Below are 15,395 nucleotides of genomic sequence, written 5' to 3' on the forward strand. Positions count from 1 at the left end.
GGCTCTCTGCTCACCGCACTGGCCCCTCCAGGACCGAGTCTGGCCAGGAGATGGAAGCAGAGAGTGGCCTGGAGTGCGGTCTAGAGCCTCCCTTGACCATCCTTCGGAATGCGGTGTTCCCAGGAGGGCCCTCTTGTCTCTGGGTCACAGAGCGCCCAGTCAAGGAGAGAGGGTGGATTGACACATAAAGAACAGTTGAGAACAATTTGGAACCAAGTTGCTCTACAGTCACTAAGTGCCCTAGGAAATCAAAGCAGCACGAGAGGATGACTGCGAGCAGCTGCCCTAGAAGGCGGCTGAAACCTCTGTCCAATTCAGCACCAACTCCCTGGAAAGGGCAAGTAGGGGCAAGGGGCTAGACCCACCAAATATGAAAAAATATTGTTCCCTGGGGACAACGCGAATTCCACAAGGGCTGAGACAAAGAATTAAGCTGCCCAGTCCAAAGCAGTCATCTCACCCCATAACAATGGGTAAATGGGGCGAGGCATCGAGTCTTTGGTAGCCATCTATTATGGGCGTCCTTTTTCTCCCTCTGTTTTTCAACGGAATCGACATTCTAAAGTTTTCTGGAATCTCTCCTCCCTTCTCCTACCTCACCCCACCCCCAGCTCAGGACCCCAGGGCCTGGAGAGTTCACGCCCCAAACTCTTCCGAGACCCTCCTTCCTTCCGGCCCCGCGCGCGTGCGCCCCACGGCCCTTCCCACCCTTCAGGGGTGCCCCCGACGCCTACCTGCAGCCGGTGGCCCCCTCTAGCCTTCGTTCCCCGAATACCCGCCGACACCCGCCGTTTGTCAACATCCGGAGCCTGAGTTCGCGTCCCGCGCGCTCCAGCTACGGTGGCCGTCAGGGCCGACGAGCTCAGGGCCGACGGCCGCGGGCGCCGCCTCCGGCGTGCGCTTCGCGTTCCCGCCTGCCAGCCTCCCGCCAAAGCCAGGCGCGTGCTCTCCGGGGTCCCGAGCGAGCGCGCGGGCGGGGTCACCTCTGCAGCCTACGCCTCCGCCCCGCCCCCGCGTGTTCCGCCCCGCCCACTCCTGCTCGCCCCGCAGGACCCCATTGGCTGAGTCCCTTCCCATCCCAGCCCCCAGGTCGTACGGCCGCACGTGCCCACCTCCTCCTGAGAAGCCTTTGCGCCCAACCCGCTGCCGCCGCCGGGCGCGGGCTCCCCTCTGTCCGCAGCACAGTTCCTCTCCCGGAGTAGGGACCCTTCTCCGTAATGTTCTGGGACCTGCCAGGCCTCTGCCGAGAGACACCGACCATTGGGAGGCAGATCGGTCAAAGGCAGGGGCCACAGGAACTTTCCCTTTAGTGAAGAGAAAGTGACTGTAGCAGCCCTCTTAGCGCAGTGGGCAGCGCGTCAGTCTCATAATCTGAAGGTCCTGAGTTCAATCCTCAGAGAGGGCACGACGTTTTGTTGTTCTATCCCCAAGTGCCATTAACAGAAAATAGAAAGTGTTCCAGGATGACTCTTAAAGAAGCCCGGCCGGCCAGGTAAAAGCATCACCCCGTGCTTCCAGACTACCTAGGTCTAACGGAGACTGTTACACTGCTAGCCACAATCTTTGTTCCCTCTCCCAGAATAACAAAATAAAATGAATGGCCGGTAAACGTTCAAATACTCAGTGTTGGCGCGACTGGAGGAAAACGGATACAGCGCAGAGGACAATTCCTCTCGCGACACTGATGAAAAATCCGTCTCCTGGATCACTCCCTATCTCCTTTTGCCCCAAATTTCTCTAACCTGGAGCAAGGCCGGGTCTCCGCGTTTTCAGCTGTCCCGGGAGACTGTATCCTTGCTCCAGGCCAGATCTAGCTTTCAAGAGCCGGTCCCCTCGGAGAGCAAAGTGGGGCGTGGCGCTGATGACCCAGGAATGGCCAAGTTCTAACCATAGCTTTAGCGGAATCCTTCAATTTTTAATTATTCAGCTTACAATAGCTTCCAATTACTTTATGATTTAGCCTCTCTTAATTTCAAAAGCACGTTTCTTAATTTCCCAAATAAGGAAATGTCTAGTTTTCTTTTTATTATTTATTTCTATCTTAATTGCATTATGGTCATAGAATATATACTCTATAAGAATTAAATACTCTGAAAGTTATGGCTCAATATTTGGTCAAGTTTTGTATTTCCTTGTTATTACATAATTTAATTTACATTAGGTCAATATCAAATTAAACAGTATACTATTAATAGTGAGTTAATAATAATAAAATTATATTAATTATAAATATAATTAACAAAATTATTAATTATGTGATTATATATTATTATACACTATTATTCCAGTATTTTTCCTCTACAAATTACACTACACCTCGATTTATCAAAACAACTATTGAGGAGTTCCCACTGTGGCGCAGAGGAAACGAATCCGACTAGGAACCGTGAGGTTGCGGGTTCTATCCTGCCTTGCTCAGTGGGTTAAGGAACTGGCGTTGCCGTGAGCTGTGGTGTAGGTCGTAGATCCGTCTTGGATCTGGTGTTGCTGTGGCTTTGGCGTAGGCCGGCGGCTACAGCTTGGATTAGACCCCCAGCCTGGGAATCTCTATATGCCCTGGGCGCGGACCTCAAAAGACAAAAAAAAAAAAGGCTACTACTGAGACGTTCTTTTTTTTCTTTTTTTCTTTCTTTCTTTTTTTTTTTTTTTTTTTTTTTTTGCTTTTTAGGGCCCCACATGCTAGATATGGAAGTTCCCAGATTAGGGGCCAAATTGGAGCTGCAGCTGCCAGCCTATGTATGCCACAGCCAAAGCAACACAGGATCCAAGCCACCTCTGTAACCTACACCACAGCAAGGCCAGATACATAACCCACTGAGACCAGGGATGGAACCCGCATCGTCATGGATACTAGTTGAGTTCGTTACTGCTGAGCCACAACAGGAACTTCACATTGTATTTGTTTTATATTTATGAAATAGCACATATTTATCTGTTCATCCATCAATACGACATTTATTACAGAAACACTTGAAGTCTATTTGTTACCAGAGCCCAGGACAATTGACCTACTGTTGGACTCTACCCTCTGTATCATATTTTTAAATGGATGCTAAAAATATATTATTTAGAGGCATGCTGGCTATAGCAGGAGTCAGCAAAGTACAGCCAGCAGACCAAATCTGGCCCACTGCCTATTTTTATAAATAGTTTTATTGACATACAGTCACATTCATTTATCTGTTGTCTATGGATGCTTTCATGCTACAATAGCAGAGCTGAGTAACTGGGACAAAGACTGTAGAGTAGGAGTCCCCGTCGTGGCGCAGTGGTTAATGAATCCAACTAGGAACCATGGGGTTGAGGTTCGATCCCTGGCCTTGCTCAGTGGGTTAAAGATCTCATGTTGCTATGGCTCTGGCATAGGCTGGTGGCTACAGCTCCAATTAGACCCCTAGGCTGGGAACCTCCATGTGCTGAGGGAGCGGTCCTAGAAAAGGCAAAAAGACAAAAAACAAAACAAAAAAAGGCTATAGAGTAAAACCTAAAATATTTACTGTCTGGTCCATTAAGTGAAAATTTGCTATTTCCAGAGCTTCAATAATAAATAGACTCCAACATGTACAACAATTTGAATACAAGTTTATTTATCTTACTTGAAATAAAGTGAGCAGCTGTCCTATTTGATTTGTGGACATAGGATCCTTTCACCTCATTGTTTTGCAGTCCCCCCAGGCTTCCACATCATTTGCCTGAAGCTGGTAGAAGGTGACAGAGCCTGGAGGGGACGCCGACTCCTTTAGCCTGGGCCCAGAAATGAGACATTCTTCACTCATCATGATCCATCAGCAGGAACCAGGTACCTGATAGTATCTCAATGCAAAGGATGGTACTTGGTCCCTGGCTTTGTGCCTCCCCCAGGGTGACCTCTAAGCTGCAGACTGTCTCAGCCATGCCAACACCCAGCAAAGAGGAGGCGGGGTAGAAGATGACTAGAAATCAGACCCCTATGGCTTCATTTGGGGAGTTAGGGCTCTATCAGCCTGGCAAAGGCAAAACCAAGTATCACACCTTCAAACACGACAAAGTTGCCCTGAAACAGAGATGGGCAACTTTTGACCAGCACCAAATGCCAGAATGAGGATCAGGACTTTGAAAGACTCAGATAAAGCCGGGGCTCCTGAGGAGGGAAGCTAAAAGGAGAGCTCTTCCCAGGACATGGTTAGACTCGCTCCTGGAGTCTCAGCCTGTGCCAAGAGTTGAGTATTGTTGGCCCACCCACACCCCGATGCATCCTGAAAGTCTGTACCTGAGCGTCCACTGCTTCTTCAGCTTTCTTAAAATTCCAATCATTCCCTGACTGCCCACCACCACAAAAAAAGCTAAAAACAAAACTAAGGCTGGTCAAAAATTCCTTCCGCACCCTGGAATCTGCTGAACAGGGGGCATAAGCAGTCCATCACAGTGACTTAGCTATTTGAAAGAACCAACCACATATCCAAGTCATTTTAGTTTTTGCTCTATTTTATTAATGACAAAATCCAGAAATTCGAGGTAGAAAAATAACAAAGGAAAATCTCTAAGCATATAATAAAAACCTGGAAGGGCAGGAGGGAAACGGACAGAGGACTGGCTGGGGAGGAGACGGTGGGGGCGTGGAGGTGAGGACGCTGCGGGGCACCCATGACATCTCCTCCGCTCTCAGCCTTCTTTGGGTCTTTGCCACCGGGACCGGGATACGCAGCCTTCATACAAGAGCTGGTAAACGTGGCACTGTTTTTGGAGCCTGTGACCAGATACTGGTTGTCAGAAGACACGTCACAACACAGGATGTCTGTAGACTCCTCTGCCTGGAGGGAAGGAGAGGCCACAAGGGGATGACATGCAAGGGCCAGGCGTGGGCCGGAGATGCAGGCTTCATGCAAAGCTGTTTCTAGGCTCTGTGTGGACCTGAGGCTCTGTTTGGAAACCAGCCGGGTTCAGGGGTCAAGGTGGCGTCCAGGAGTTCACAGGACCCAGAGTCCTTGTCGCCCCACCCCTGTACCTGATGGCCCTGGATGCCATCTCAGCAGTACTTTCCAGCACCGTCTCTGGGGCCTGACCAACGGGGATCGGGGGCTGTGAGCTCCTTCTGCCTGGGTCTGCGCACCCCCTCCATCCAGTACCTGAAACAGCCTTTGTAGAGAAGGTGCAGCCAGGCAGTGGATCGACTGGTCCAGTGTAGACACAAAATAATTCCCTGGTGAAGGAAAGACAGATGCAGGGGCCAGAGACCAAGCCCGCCTTTCAATCCCCAGCTCTGCTCCCGACTAGACGGGGGCATGGGCCACTCCTTCGCCGCCTCAGTTTCCCCACCTATAAAACTCAGATGTGTCACCCAAAGCAGTCCCTCATCTGCCCGCACCCTCCAGCCACACCCAGGATCATGGTGAGGGTCACAGAACAACAGGACAATGACATGGGGCTTCGTGGCTCTTCCATCTGCCCGTGTCTTCGGGCTGTGGTTCCGGGTGGGAAGAGACCTTCACTGACAGAGCCACAAGGGAGAGAGGGCGGAAAGGGAGAAAGAAGCGGGGAAAGGCAGCCAGGCCAGCGGGGCGGGGGGAGACCTCGGAGGCAGGAGAGGCAGACACAGAGGCGAGGGCAGTGGGACCTGGGCCTGGCCGGGGGGGAATGAGGAGTCTGAAATAAGTCCGGGCCCAGACTCTACAGGTGAGAACGGGCCTTGGAGGGTGACAGGACACCCCGAGGTGTCCCCTGTCTGCGCACTCACCACAGGAGGAGAACTTGAGATTGTGGTGGTAGATGTACTTTTCAAGGGAAGCCTTGAACTTCTCCTTCCGATGTGTGTGCAGAATGATGATCTCACTCATTTTCAAGCCCACTAACAGCCACTCCTCGCTGGGGTCGTGGGTGATGCTGAGGATCTGTGTGTGGGGAGCTCTGGGGTCAGGGCCATCGCTCCCGCCCACCTCTTCAAACTCAGGTCCCACCCTTGCAGACACCCACCCCCAGCCCCAGGCTGCACCCGGCCCAGCGGCGGCCTCTGGGCACCTCGTGCTTTAGATCATGTTGCTGCAGTCGCTGGTAGCTCCTCAGGTCCCAGGCATACAGGCGGGTGTCCTCGCCTCCCGTCCAGAACTGATTGCCCGCAAGGTCCACACATCGGGACCCGTACACGGGGACTTCGTGCTTCCTGGAGAGAAAAACAACTCAGAAGTTTGTGCACAGGCGGGACCCTCAGAAGCATCGGGCCCAAGAAGGCCCTAGATAGGAGCCCCGAGGCGTGCTCCACGCTGACTCCCCGAGTCCTACCTCGGAGGGGACGGGGAGCCAGGGAAGGGGCCCCGCGCTCCCAAGGGCCTCCCCGCCAAGCTCTCCCATCCCACGTCACACCTGATCAAGATCTGGTTCTGCAAATCCCAGATCTCGACAAATCCTTTGAAACAAGCCAAGCAGATCTGGGCATTGGAGGAGATGGCCAGGGAGTAGCACTTGGGGCCTGTGGAGGCCAGCTGCGCCCTGACGCGGGGGGTGGGCGCCAGGTCCCAAAGAGTCAGGGTCCGGGACACACCGCCCGTGATCAGGCTCTGCTCGTCGGGAAACAGCTTGCAGGTGAGGACACAGTTCTGACGGTCCTGCAGGAACGGTGTACATTCTTGAGTCACCTCCCGGAAGCCCAGGCCCTGAGAGTCCGGTCAAGGTCACGTCTGGGCACCCGAGCCTTCTGGAGGACTCCTCACCTGGAGGTTCAGCTGGGCCTGGGGGGCCTGGTCCCAGGCGTGCAGGGCGCTCTCGTCCCACACCCTGATGTAGCCATGGCCACACGTGTACACGTGGTGAGTACTGCTGCTGATGGCCACAGCGTAGACATTCTTTCCATGGTGGAGTCTGCCAACCTTCCAGGAGTCACGTGGGGCCCTCCGCCTGACCACTGCTTCGTCTGGAACAGGAGGCTGGGGTGGCCGTAGAAAGGTCACAGGCTTGCCCTGCCCTCTGACTCAGTTCCTAAGCCTTCATCTGACAGCTCCTCTCTGGCGCCCAGGCAGAACTGTGCCCTCAGCCGGGGTCCCCAGATCACAGTCATCCTTCTACACTGGCCCTGCTTTGACTCCCTGATAAACAGACCACGTTGGAGTTCCCGTTGTGGCGCCATGGTTAACAAATCCGACTAGGAACCTCAAGGTTGTAGATTCTATCCCTGGCCTTGCTCAGTGGGTTAAGGATGCCACGTTGCTGTGAGCTGTGGTGTAGGTCGCAGAAGAGGCTTGGATCCCGCGTTGCTGTGGCTCTGGCATAGGCCGGCGGCTAAAGCTCCAATTGGATCCCTGGCCTGGGAACCTCCATATGCCACAGGAGCGGCCCTAGAAAAGGCAAAAAGAAAAAAAAACAGGCCATGTTCTGAGACAATGCTGCGGACTGGCAATGAGGGCAGAACCTGGTTGAGTCCCCTAGGACGCAGCTCTAGAAGCGCTCCTGTGAGCCGGGGCCCTCACGCTAGTGATGGGAGGACATGGGGCCTGGCGCGAAGGAAGCAGGGAGTCCAGTCACCACCTCTGGGAGAGGACAGTGCATGTCCCCTCCTTTCTATCGCCTTCTGGTTGGTGGTGGGCGGGAGGGCAGGGGCAGTGTAACGAAAAGGGAATGATGCCAGGTTAGGAAGAAAAAAAAAAGATGCTTACAATTGTTCTGAGAAGCGACCAGACTTCTTCACTGGGAGGAGGTGAGGGACACGGCTGACCTGCAGGGCGAGACCAGCGGCCACCTGCTCACAGAGGGGGTCTGGTAGCAAGAGCATCACAGGATCCGGGGAGAAGGCCACCCTCTCGACCCAGGGCCGTGTTCCCTGTCCCCCATTGCAGGACCAGCCTCGGGCTACACCCCGCCCGCCCACGCCGCCCACACCGCCCTAGCTGGGACTTACCAAGCTCAGATCCTGGTGGGGAGCTGTGACACGCAGAGGAGAGAGGACCGAGACAGGGCATGAGAAGGGCGGGGAGCTCTGTGCTGGGATCCCTCTGCCCCGGTTCAGGTGAGACCTACCTGAAGCCAGACTCTGCGTCTTCCCCTAATTCCGCCTCAGGAAGCCAAGAGGCCTGCAGGTCAGAGCTGTCCAGGATCTGGGGGGCCCACGGCGGCGGACTCTCCCAGCTCATGTCTACATAAGCTGGGCCACTCTGCCTTGGGGAGCCCGGGGGTGGCTGGGGGGACCCGTATACCTCACCCAGCTGCTCAGGCTGGGAGGAGAGGCCGGGGCTCTCCGGCTCGCTCCTCCTCTTCTCCAGTTCGTCATAAATGGTGAGGATACTGAACGAGGCCTCTTCCTTCTCTTCACTCATGTTCTTGGATCGATCAAGCGCCTGAGCCACCTGGTTCAAGGGTTCGAGGGAGGAGCCCGTGGCACCGATCCTGGGTTCCCACTTGGTCCTGATCCCCTGCAGCAAGAGGGAGAAGAGACGCCAACATGCAGAGGCGCTGTCTGGGGTCTACAGAGAAAGCTCGGAGACCACCCCTCCGGGTGAGGGGATTCAAAAGACTAGTCAGCGACTAACTTGGCTTAGCCAGCTGACGAAAGCTAGTCCCTGCAGGCAGCCATGGTGTTAAGGGTGATATTTCACACAGGGCGTTTTGAGATATTAGTACCAGGTATTATGTTTTTCCTTCTAGACACACAGTCTGCATTTCCCATCCTCTAAAATCAGACTCAGGGAGTTCCCATCGTGGCTCAGTGGTTAACGAATGCGACTAGCATCCATGGGGACGTGGGTTCAATTCCTGGCCTTGCTTTGTGGGTTAAGGATCCTGCATTGCCGTGAGCTGTGGTGTAGGTCACAGACGCGGCTCGGATCTGGCATTGCTGTGGCTGTGGCGTAGGCTGGAAGCTTACAGCTCCAACTGGACCCCTAGCCTGGGCACCTCCATATGCCACAGGTGTGGCCCTAAAAAGACAAAAAGGCAAAAATAAATAAATAAATAAAAAGAAAATCAAACTCAGGAAGTTCCTGTTGTGGCTTAGCAGTAATGAACCTGATCTAGTATCCATAGGGATGTGGGTTCGATCCCTGGCCTCGGTCAGCAGATCGGGGATCCCACGCTGTCATGAGCTGTGGTGTAAGTCACAGACGAGACTCAGATCTGGCGTGGCTGTGGCTGTGGCCTAGGCCAGCAGCTGTAGGTTCGATTCGACCCCTTGCCTGGGAACTTCCATATGTCATGGGTGTAGCCCTAAAAAGCAAAAAATAAAAATAAAAAATAAAAAACTAAAATCAAACTGACCCTTTGATCTAACCATATGCTTTTCAATAAGGGCTCATCCTCTGCCCCCATGTAAATGAGACGGGAGGCCACAGGAAACTCCACACACACGTCACAGGGTCCCTGGCCCCCTCGGGGGGATGCTGTGGAAAAATTCAGACCCAATTGGGTGGCGGGCAAGGCTGCAGAAGGATGAGGTTGGCTGGTGGTGATTTCATCTTTCCCATCCCCGGGGAATAATTCTAAGACCGGAATGGAATCATGTGTGTAAACTACTCAGCATCAGTAAGGCCGGAAGCAAACACTCAATACAAGGGCCGATAGTGCACTTATTTGGGGACGGCGGTGCCAGGGACGAGTGCTTTGAGGATCTGAGGCACATCCAGTGCCTTCTTCCTTCAGGAAGCTTCCATCAGAGGCTGCCCAGTAGCTACCGCAGAAGGCCCTCCAGAGACCCAGTGTTCCGCTGAAAGGACACACCGGAAGCTTCAGGACAAGATGACAGGGAGAGCCGGGTGGGGATCTCCCAAGTGGAACCAATGCCTTGGTGACCGGGCTGAATCCCTGGCTCTCAGACACCCTCTCCCCGAGGGCTCAGCAGACGCCCCAGGGCACTGGGGCTGCCTGGCCTTGGGAAGATGCAGGGGTAGCTGTGTGGCCAGACTCAGCACTTGCAGGTCTCATGGTGTCGTTGGCCCTGAACCAAATGCTTCACAAAGCTGGTCCCATCTCATCCACACAACAGCGTGGGCCATGATTCAGAGGTTCTGAAAACGGAAGCTCAGAGCAGGTGAGAAAATTGCTAGAGAGCCTGGAGAGGAGGTTCAAATTCCGCCCTGTCTGACTCTACACTGTCTCTTTTCTACCCTCGTCCCCCCAGTCAGAGGAAAGAAGGCAATCTCCAGCACACTTACAGCGCAGTTACCCTCCGACCCAGCACTTCCAGTTTTAGGAATTTGTCCTAAGGGAGCCCTTGAATAGAAGCCAAATAAATCTATGTCTAGGCTGAAGCATTACAGCACCGCTTGTAAGAGAAGAGGACGGGACAAACCCAAGGTCCAAAGGGAGGGACTGGAGCAAGTCACAGTATATGCCTGACAGGGAGCACACCAGAGCTGTTAAAAACAAGGAGGGCAGGAGTTCCCTTGTGGCTCAGCGGGTTCAGGATCCTGTGTTGTCACTGCAGTGGCTCGGGTTGCTCCCGTGGCCCAGCTTCAATCCCTGGCCCAGGAACTTGTGCATGCTGAGGTCGGGGGTGGGGGAGGACACAGACGCCTGGACAGGGAAAATCCCAAAGTATGTTCACAGGGGAAGGGTGGATGCGAGGCACCTGATGCACAGCTTTGGCGTAAAAGAAGGATGGAAGTTAGAACCGATCTTTGCAGATGTTTGCACGTCGAACGAGGAAAGACCCTGCCTAGAAACTGGCAAATAGGAAAGAAGAAGGGGAGGGAGGGAGATGGGCTGGCTCGGCCCTGGGGAGGGCGAAAGGGCGGAGCACACGCACACACCTCCGCAGCCCTGAGAGAAGATGAGGTTGAGCCAAGCGGGAAAAGCCTAAAGCAAAAAAGTTTAAAGCAAAGCGTGGGTAAAGCTTAAAGGCAGAGAGGCCATTTAACCAGGATTTCAATGGACGAGGAGGATTACATCCTAAGAATAAGACAGAGCTTTCTAGAAACTGTACCAGGAGGAGTCAATATCCCCGATCTTTTCTCTGCTCTACCTGTAAAGCTGGGAATACAGGCAATTCTCTTCCTCAAGCTTCACCACAAAATACTAGTGCCGGGGGCCCACCCTGTCCCGGGGTCCACCAGGGTCCCCGGTGGCCTGCAACTCACCTCTGACGGGCAGAAGGTCAGACCTGGAGATGGGAAGTCAGCGGAAGGGCAGCGGCTAATGCTGGGAACCTCCGGGAACCTCCCTCCACACCCAGGTGCTGCCCCTTCCCCTCCCCTGCGGGGCTGCTATTTTACTTAATTGATAATCCCGGGCTGGGTCAGAACCTGGGTCAGGTGTGGGGCCCTGAGCGGCTCCGCAGTTACTGGGAGTGGCCTTAACCACCACCTGCTGCGGGGCCACTGGCCTGGCTGCCATTTCCAGTAACGCCCGAGTCCCGGGATGAGGGATCAGACTGGGCTCAGTCCGTTTCCGGCAGGAAGCTGGGTGGAGGGAGCCCTTTCCAGCGGATGGGGCTCCGAGTTGGGTTCAGGCTGCCCCACAAGGAGACAGTCTTTGCACAAAGACGGCAGGTTGGGTTGAGCTGTGCCCAAGAGCCATTTCAATTTCTCCTCTGCACAGGGGAGCCCCCTTGGCTCGGGGCAGCCGGCTCTGGGGTCTCTCATCTCTCACCCGTGTCTCTAAAAGTGAAGACCCGGGAAGACTTTCTGCAGCGGCCTCCTCGGTGCTTCTGACACAGGAGCACTGAGAGCCCGGAGTGGGGGGGCTCGGGAAAGCAGAGCACTGGGCCCACCCAGGAGATGCGGATGCTGCGGATCTGGCTGAGGCCTGAGCCGTCGTATCTCCGGCAAGTGCCCGGGTGAGGGCGTCACTGCTGCTGCTGCTGCTCTGGGGACCCCAACTGCTTAACCCCTCTGCCTGGCAGGAAGGGAAGGGGTGGGGAGGTTGGATCCTCTCCTGCTTGGCTCCCCCCATTCACCTCCTGCCACTGGCCAACCCCGCCCACTCAACACGCTCTCAATTCCACTCTGTTCTTCTCATTCATCAACTTCCTTCTTTCAAAGGAGAAGTCCTGAGATGGCAGCTGCTTAGAGAGAAATCTATGCCACCCCTGAGCCCCAATCTCCATGCTGTTCTCTCATCCAGCAATGCTGTTCCCTGCCCACTCATGTATCAAGCGTGTGCTCTCATATATTCTGAGCACCACCCCAGGGCCTGGGCACAGTGCCAGTGACCAGGGATCAGCCTCAATCTAGCCCAAGTCCTCAGAGAGCCTCATTTTGAGAGGCGGGATGGGGGGTAGAGAGGACTTGATATAAACACACGTAACTCCCTGCTTGATGCATGATCCATTTTTGGAAAATTGTCTTTTTCGATTCTCACAGGAAGTGCAACAGTGAGGGACATCAGCACGGATTGGATCCCCAATTTTCAAAGATGAGAATTAATCGGGGTGTCAGAACCTCAGAGAGACTTATTTTTGGCTGCACCCATGGCAGCATGAGGAAGTTTCCAGCCTGGGATCGCACCCGCACCACGGCAGCAGTTCTGAGCCACAGCAAGGACAGCACTGCATCCTTAACCCACTGCGCCACCAGGGAGCTGTGATAATGCAGAACATGCATGTCCAGTGCCCCGCGATGCTCCGAATGATGATCCAGATGCTATGGCCCTTCTAGAAACCCTTTCCTCCCTGGGCTGCCTCACTGACCAGCCTCTCTCAACCTGCCTGTTCTCTTCCTCAGGCCCCTAAGAATTGCTAACCTGAACGAGCATTTAAGTTTGGCAGCTTCAAAGCCCTGTTAACCTCTGGGTATGACCACAGCCTTACGAGGATTGTAATCTTACCATCTCCATTTTACACGTGAGAACGCTGACGCACAGGCTGGCAACCTGTCACAGCTCATGCTGCCTGGAACTGATGGCCTGGCTTCAAATCAAGACAGTTTGACAGAATGGCCCGGTTGCTCATCCCGGCACCACTGCTTCCCCCAGAGCGAGGCCCAGGCATCTACCCTGGACCCTCTCTGTTCCCCACAACCTTTTCTAGACAGTGCCAAATACCTAAATTTCATAGATCTGGATATGAGAGGTAAACTATAGAAGATTCTAGAAGAAAACAAAGGGAGTGATCATTGTGATATTGGGGTCAGCAAATATTCCCTAATAAGGCTCTAAAAGAACTTCTCTCAGAAGTTCCTGGACAGTTGAACTGGCAACTATAGATCGGAAGAGAAAGTAACAGGAGGACAAGGGCGGGCATGATGGGGAAGCACCGAGAAGGGGTCCAGAACCCCAAGGTCAAACGTTGTGGGGAGCCAGCGAGGTCTGAGACATGACAGACTGGAGGCCGGGTGGGGGTGGGGGTGGAGGAGAGCATAAGAGAATGTTCTAGGCAGAGAGAACACCACATACAAAGGTATGGAAGGGAACGGTCTTTTAGCAATTGGGAGTTTTCTAGAGGCTGGAGCGCAGACAGTGCGTGTTTTGGAGGCAGGGATGTGGGCTCTATTCTTGGAGGAGCATGGGTGGGGGATACTGAGGGTCCTGAGCTGGGGGAGACAGGGTCAGACTTGTGTTTTGGAAGGACCCAGCTTGTGCTTCAGCGGAGTGACTGGAGTCTGGGAAACCAGGTAAAAGAGAAGATGCTCAGGGAGTTCCCGTCGTGGCACAGTGGGAAACGAATCCGACTAGGAACCATGAGGGTGCGGGTTTGATCCCTGGCCTCGCTCAGTGGGTTAACGATCCGGCGTTGCCGTGGGCTGTGGGGTCGGTCTCAGATGCGGCCTGGATCCCGTGCGGCTGTGGCTGTGGTGTAAGCCAGCAGCTGTAGCTCCCATTCAACCCCTAGCCTGGGAACCTCCATATGCCGGGGGTGCAGCCCTAAAAAGCCAAAAAATAATAATAATAATAATAATAATGCTCAATGTGAGTAGTCAGCAGGAAAATATAAACCCAAGCTGAAATGAGGTACCACTTCACACCTGAACTGAGGTACAACTTGACACCCGCTAGGACGGATAAAACAATAACAAAACTAACCAAGTAATAAATGTTGGTGAGGATGTGGAGAAACTGGAACCCTCAGAAGAGGCTGATAGGAATGTAAAATGGTGCAGCCACTGTGGAGAACAGGGTGGCAGATCCTCAAAAAGTTAAACCCAGAACTACCCCATGACTCAGCATATCTACTCCCGGGTACGTACCTAAAAGAACTGAAAACCGAAGCTTTTTGTACAGCAAAGTTCACAGCAGCATTATTCAAAATAGTCAACAGGTGCAAATAACCCAAGGGTCCATCAACAGACAGATGAAGAAACAAAATGTGGTCCCTCCATTCAATGGAATGTTAGTCACCAATTGAAAAAAATGGGGAAGTCCCTGGTAGCCTAGGGGTGAAGGATCCAGCATGGTCACTGCTGCGGCGCAGGTTCGATCCCCTCCGATGCAGCAGGTATGGCAAAAAGCTAAATAAATATAGATAGATGCTACAGCATGGATGAGCCTTGAAAATATCACACTAAGCGAAAAAAGCCAGAAAAATAGCTCCACATTATTTGAGGCCATTTATATGAAATACCAGGATAGGCAAATCCATAGACACAGAAAGCAGATTAGCGGTTCAGGGGCTGGAAGATGGCGAGTACTGGGAGTAACTGCTCAGTGGACATGGGGTTCCTTTTGGGATGATGACAAAGAAACTATATAGGGGTGATGGGTGCACAGCTTCGTGAATGTACATAATGCCACGGGACTGGACACTTTAAAAGAGTTAAAACGGTAAATTTTATGTGACTTTTACCCCAATTAAAAAACAAACAGGAGTTCCAGCATGGCTCAGCCGTAACGAACCCAACTAGGATCCAAGAGGACGCAGGCTCCATCCCTGGCCTCGCTCAGCGAGTTAAGGATCCGGCATTGCCGCGAGCTGTGGCGTAGGTCGCAAACGCTGCTGGGATCCCGCGTGGCTGTGCTGTAGGCCGGCGGCTGCAGCTCCAATTCGACCCCTGGCCTGGGAACTTCCATAAGCCGCAGCTGTGGCCCTAAAAAGACTAAAACAAAAACCAGACAGTGTCCATGAGTCAGAGGCCTTACAAGTTGTAATAGCATTTTTTTCCTTTCATCTACGAAACCCCATGCTGTTTAGTTTAGTGGATAGTTTTCTTACCTTTGCTTCCCTAGAAGATGCGCCAGCCAGCTGCAGGTTCCCTGCCCAGAGACCCTGGCCAACCACAGTCAAATGAGGGCAGGTAGGACCTCAGCACCTGGCGAGCGGACGGGGAGGCCAGAGTTTGGATCATCTAAGCAGAACCTCAAACAGCAGCCTCCGATCTGTATTTGGGGGATGGGGCGCCCTCTGGCGGACAATCGGAGAGGAAACCAATTCTAACCCCGTGTAAGAAGTTTGTGTTCACAGCCCCTGGCAGCTGACTGTGCTCAAGGTACTGCTCCGCGCCCTGGAATTTCTCTTTCCGCACTAGAGCCCCTGGGAATTTACCTCGGCACCTGTCGTCGATGAAAAT

At 53.5% G+C, this 15,395-nt stretch overlaps 1 protein-coding gene and 1 non-coding gene across 2 annotated transcripts; one reads left to right on the forward strand and one right to left on the reverse strand.

Annotated features, from left to right (window-relative positions):
• Positions 1,333-1,405, forward strand: TRNAM-CAU. The gene has a single exon. It is a non-coding gene; the product is annotated as a tRNA-Met (tRNA).
• LOC100513797 (transducin-like enhancer protein 2) lies at positions 4,444-11,111 on the reverse strand. Its single transcript, XM_021097828.1, has 10 exons — positions 11,034-11,111; positions 7,984-8,375; positions 7,865-7,887; positions 7,623-7,681; positions 6,684-6,896; positions 6,337-6,578; positions 5,995-6,136; positions 5,714-5,867; positions 5,106-5,179; positions 4,444-4,790 (listed from the first exon to the last, which is right to left on the reverse strand). Exons 2-10 carry the CDS (start codon positions 8,277-8,279, stop codon positions 4,461-4,463), a joined length of 1,533 nt encoding a protein of 510 aa, XP_020953487.1. The 5' UTR covers positions 8,280-8,375; positions 11,034-11,111; the 3' UTR covers positions 4,444-4,460.

The sequence above is a fragment of the Sus scrofa genome, chromosome 6, assembly GCF_000003025.6.
Source record: "Sus scrofa isolate TJ Tabasco breed Duroc chromosome 6, Sscrofa11.1, whole genome shotgun sequence".
Lineage (NCBI taxonomy): Eukaryota > Metazoa > Chordata > Mammalia > Artiodactyla > Suidae > Sus > Sus scrofa.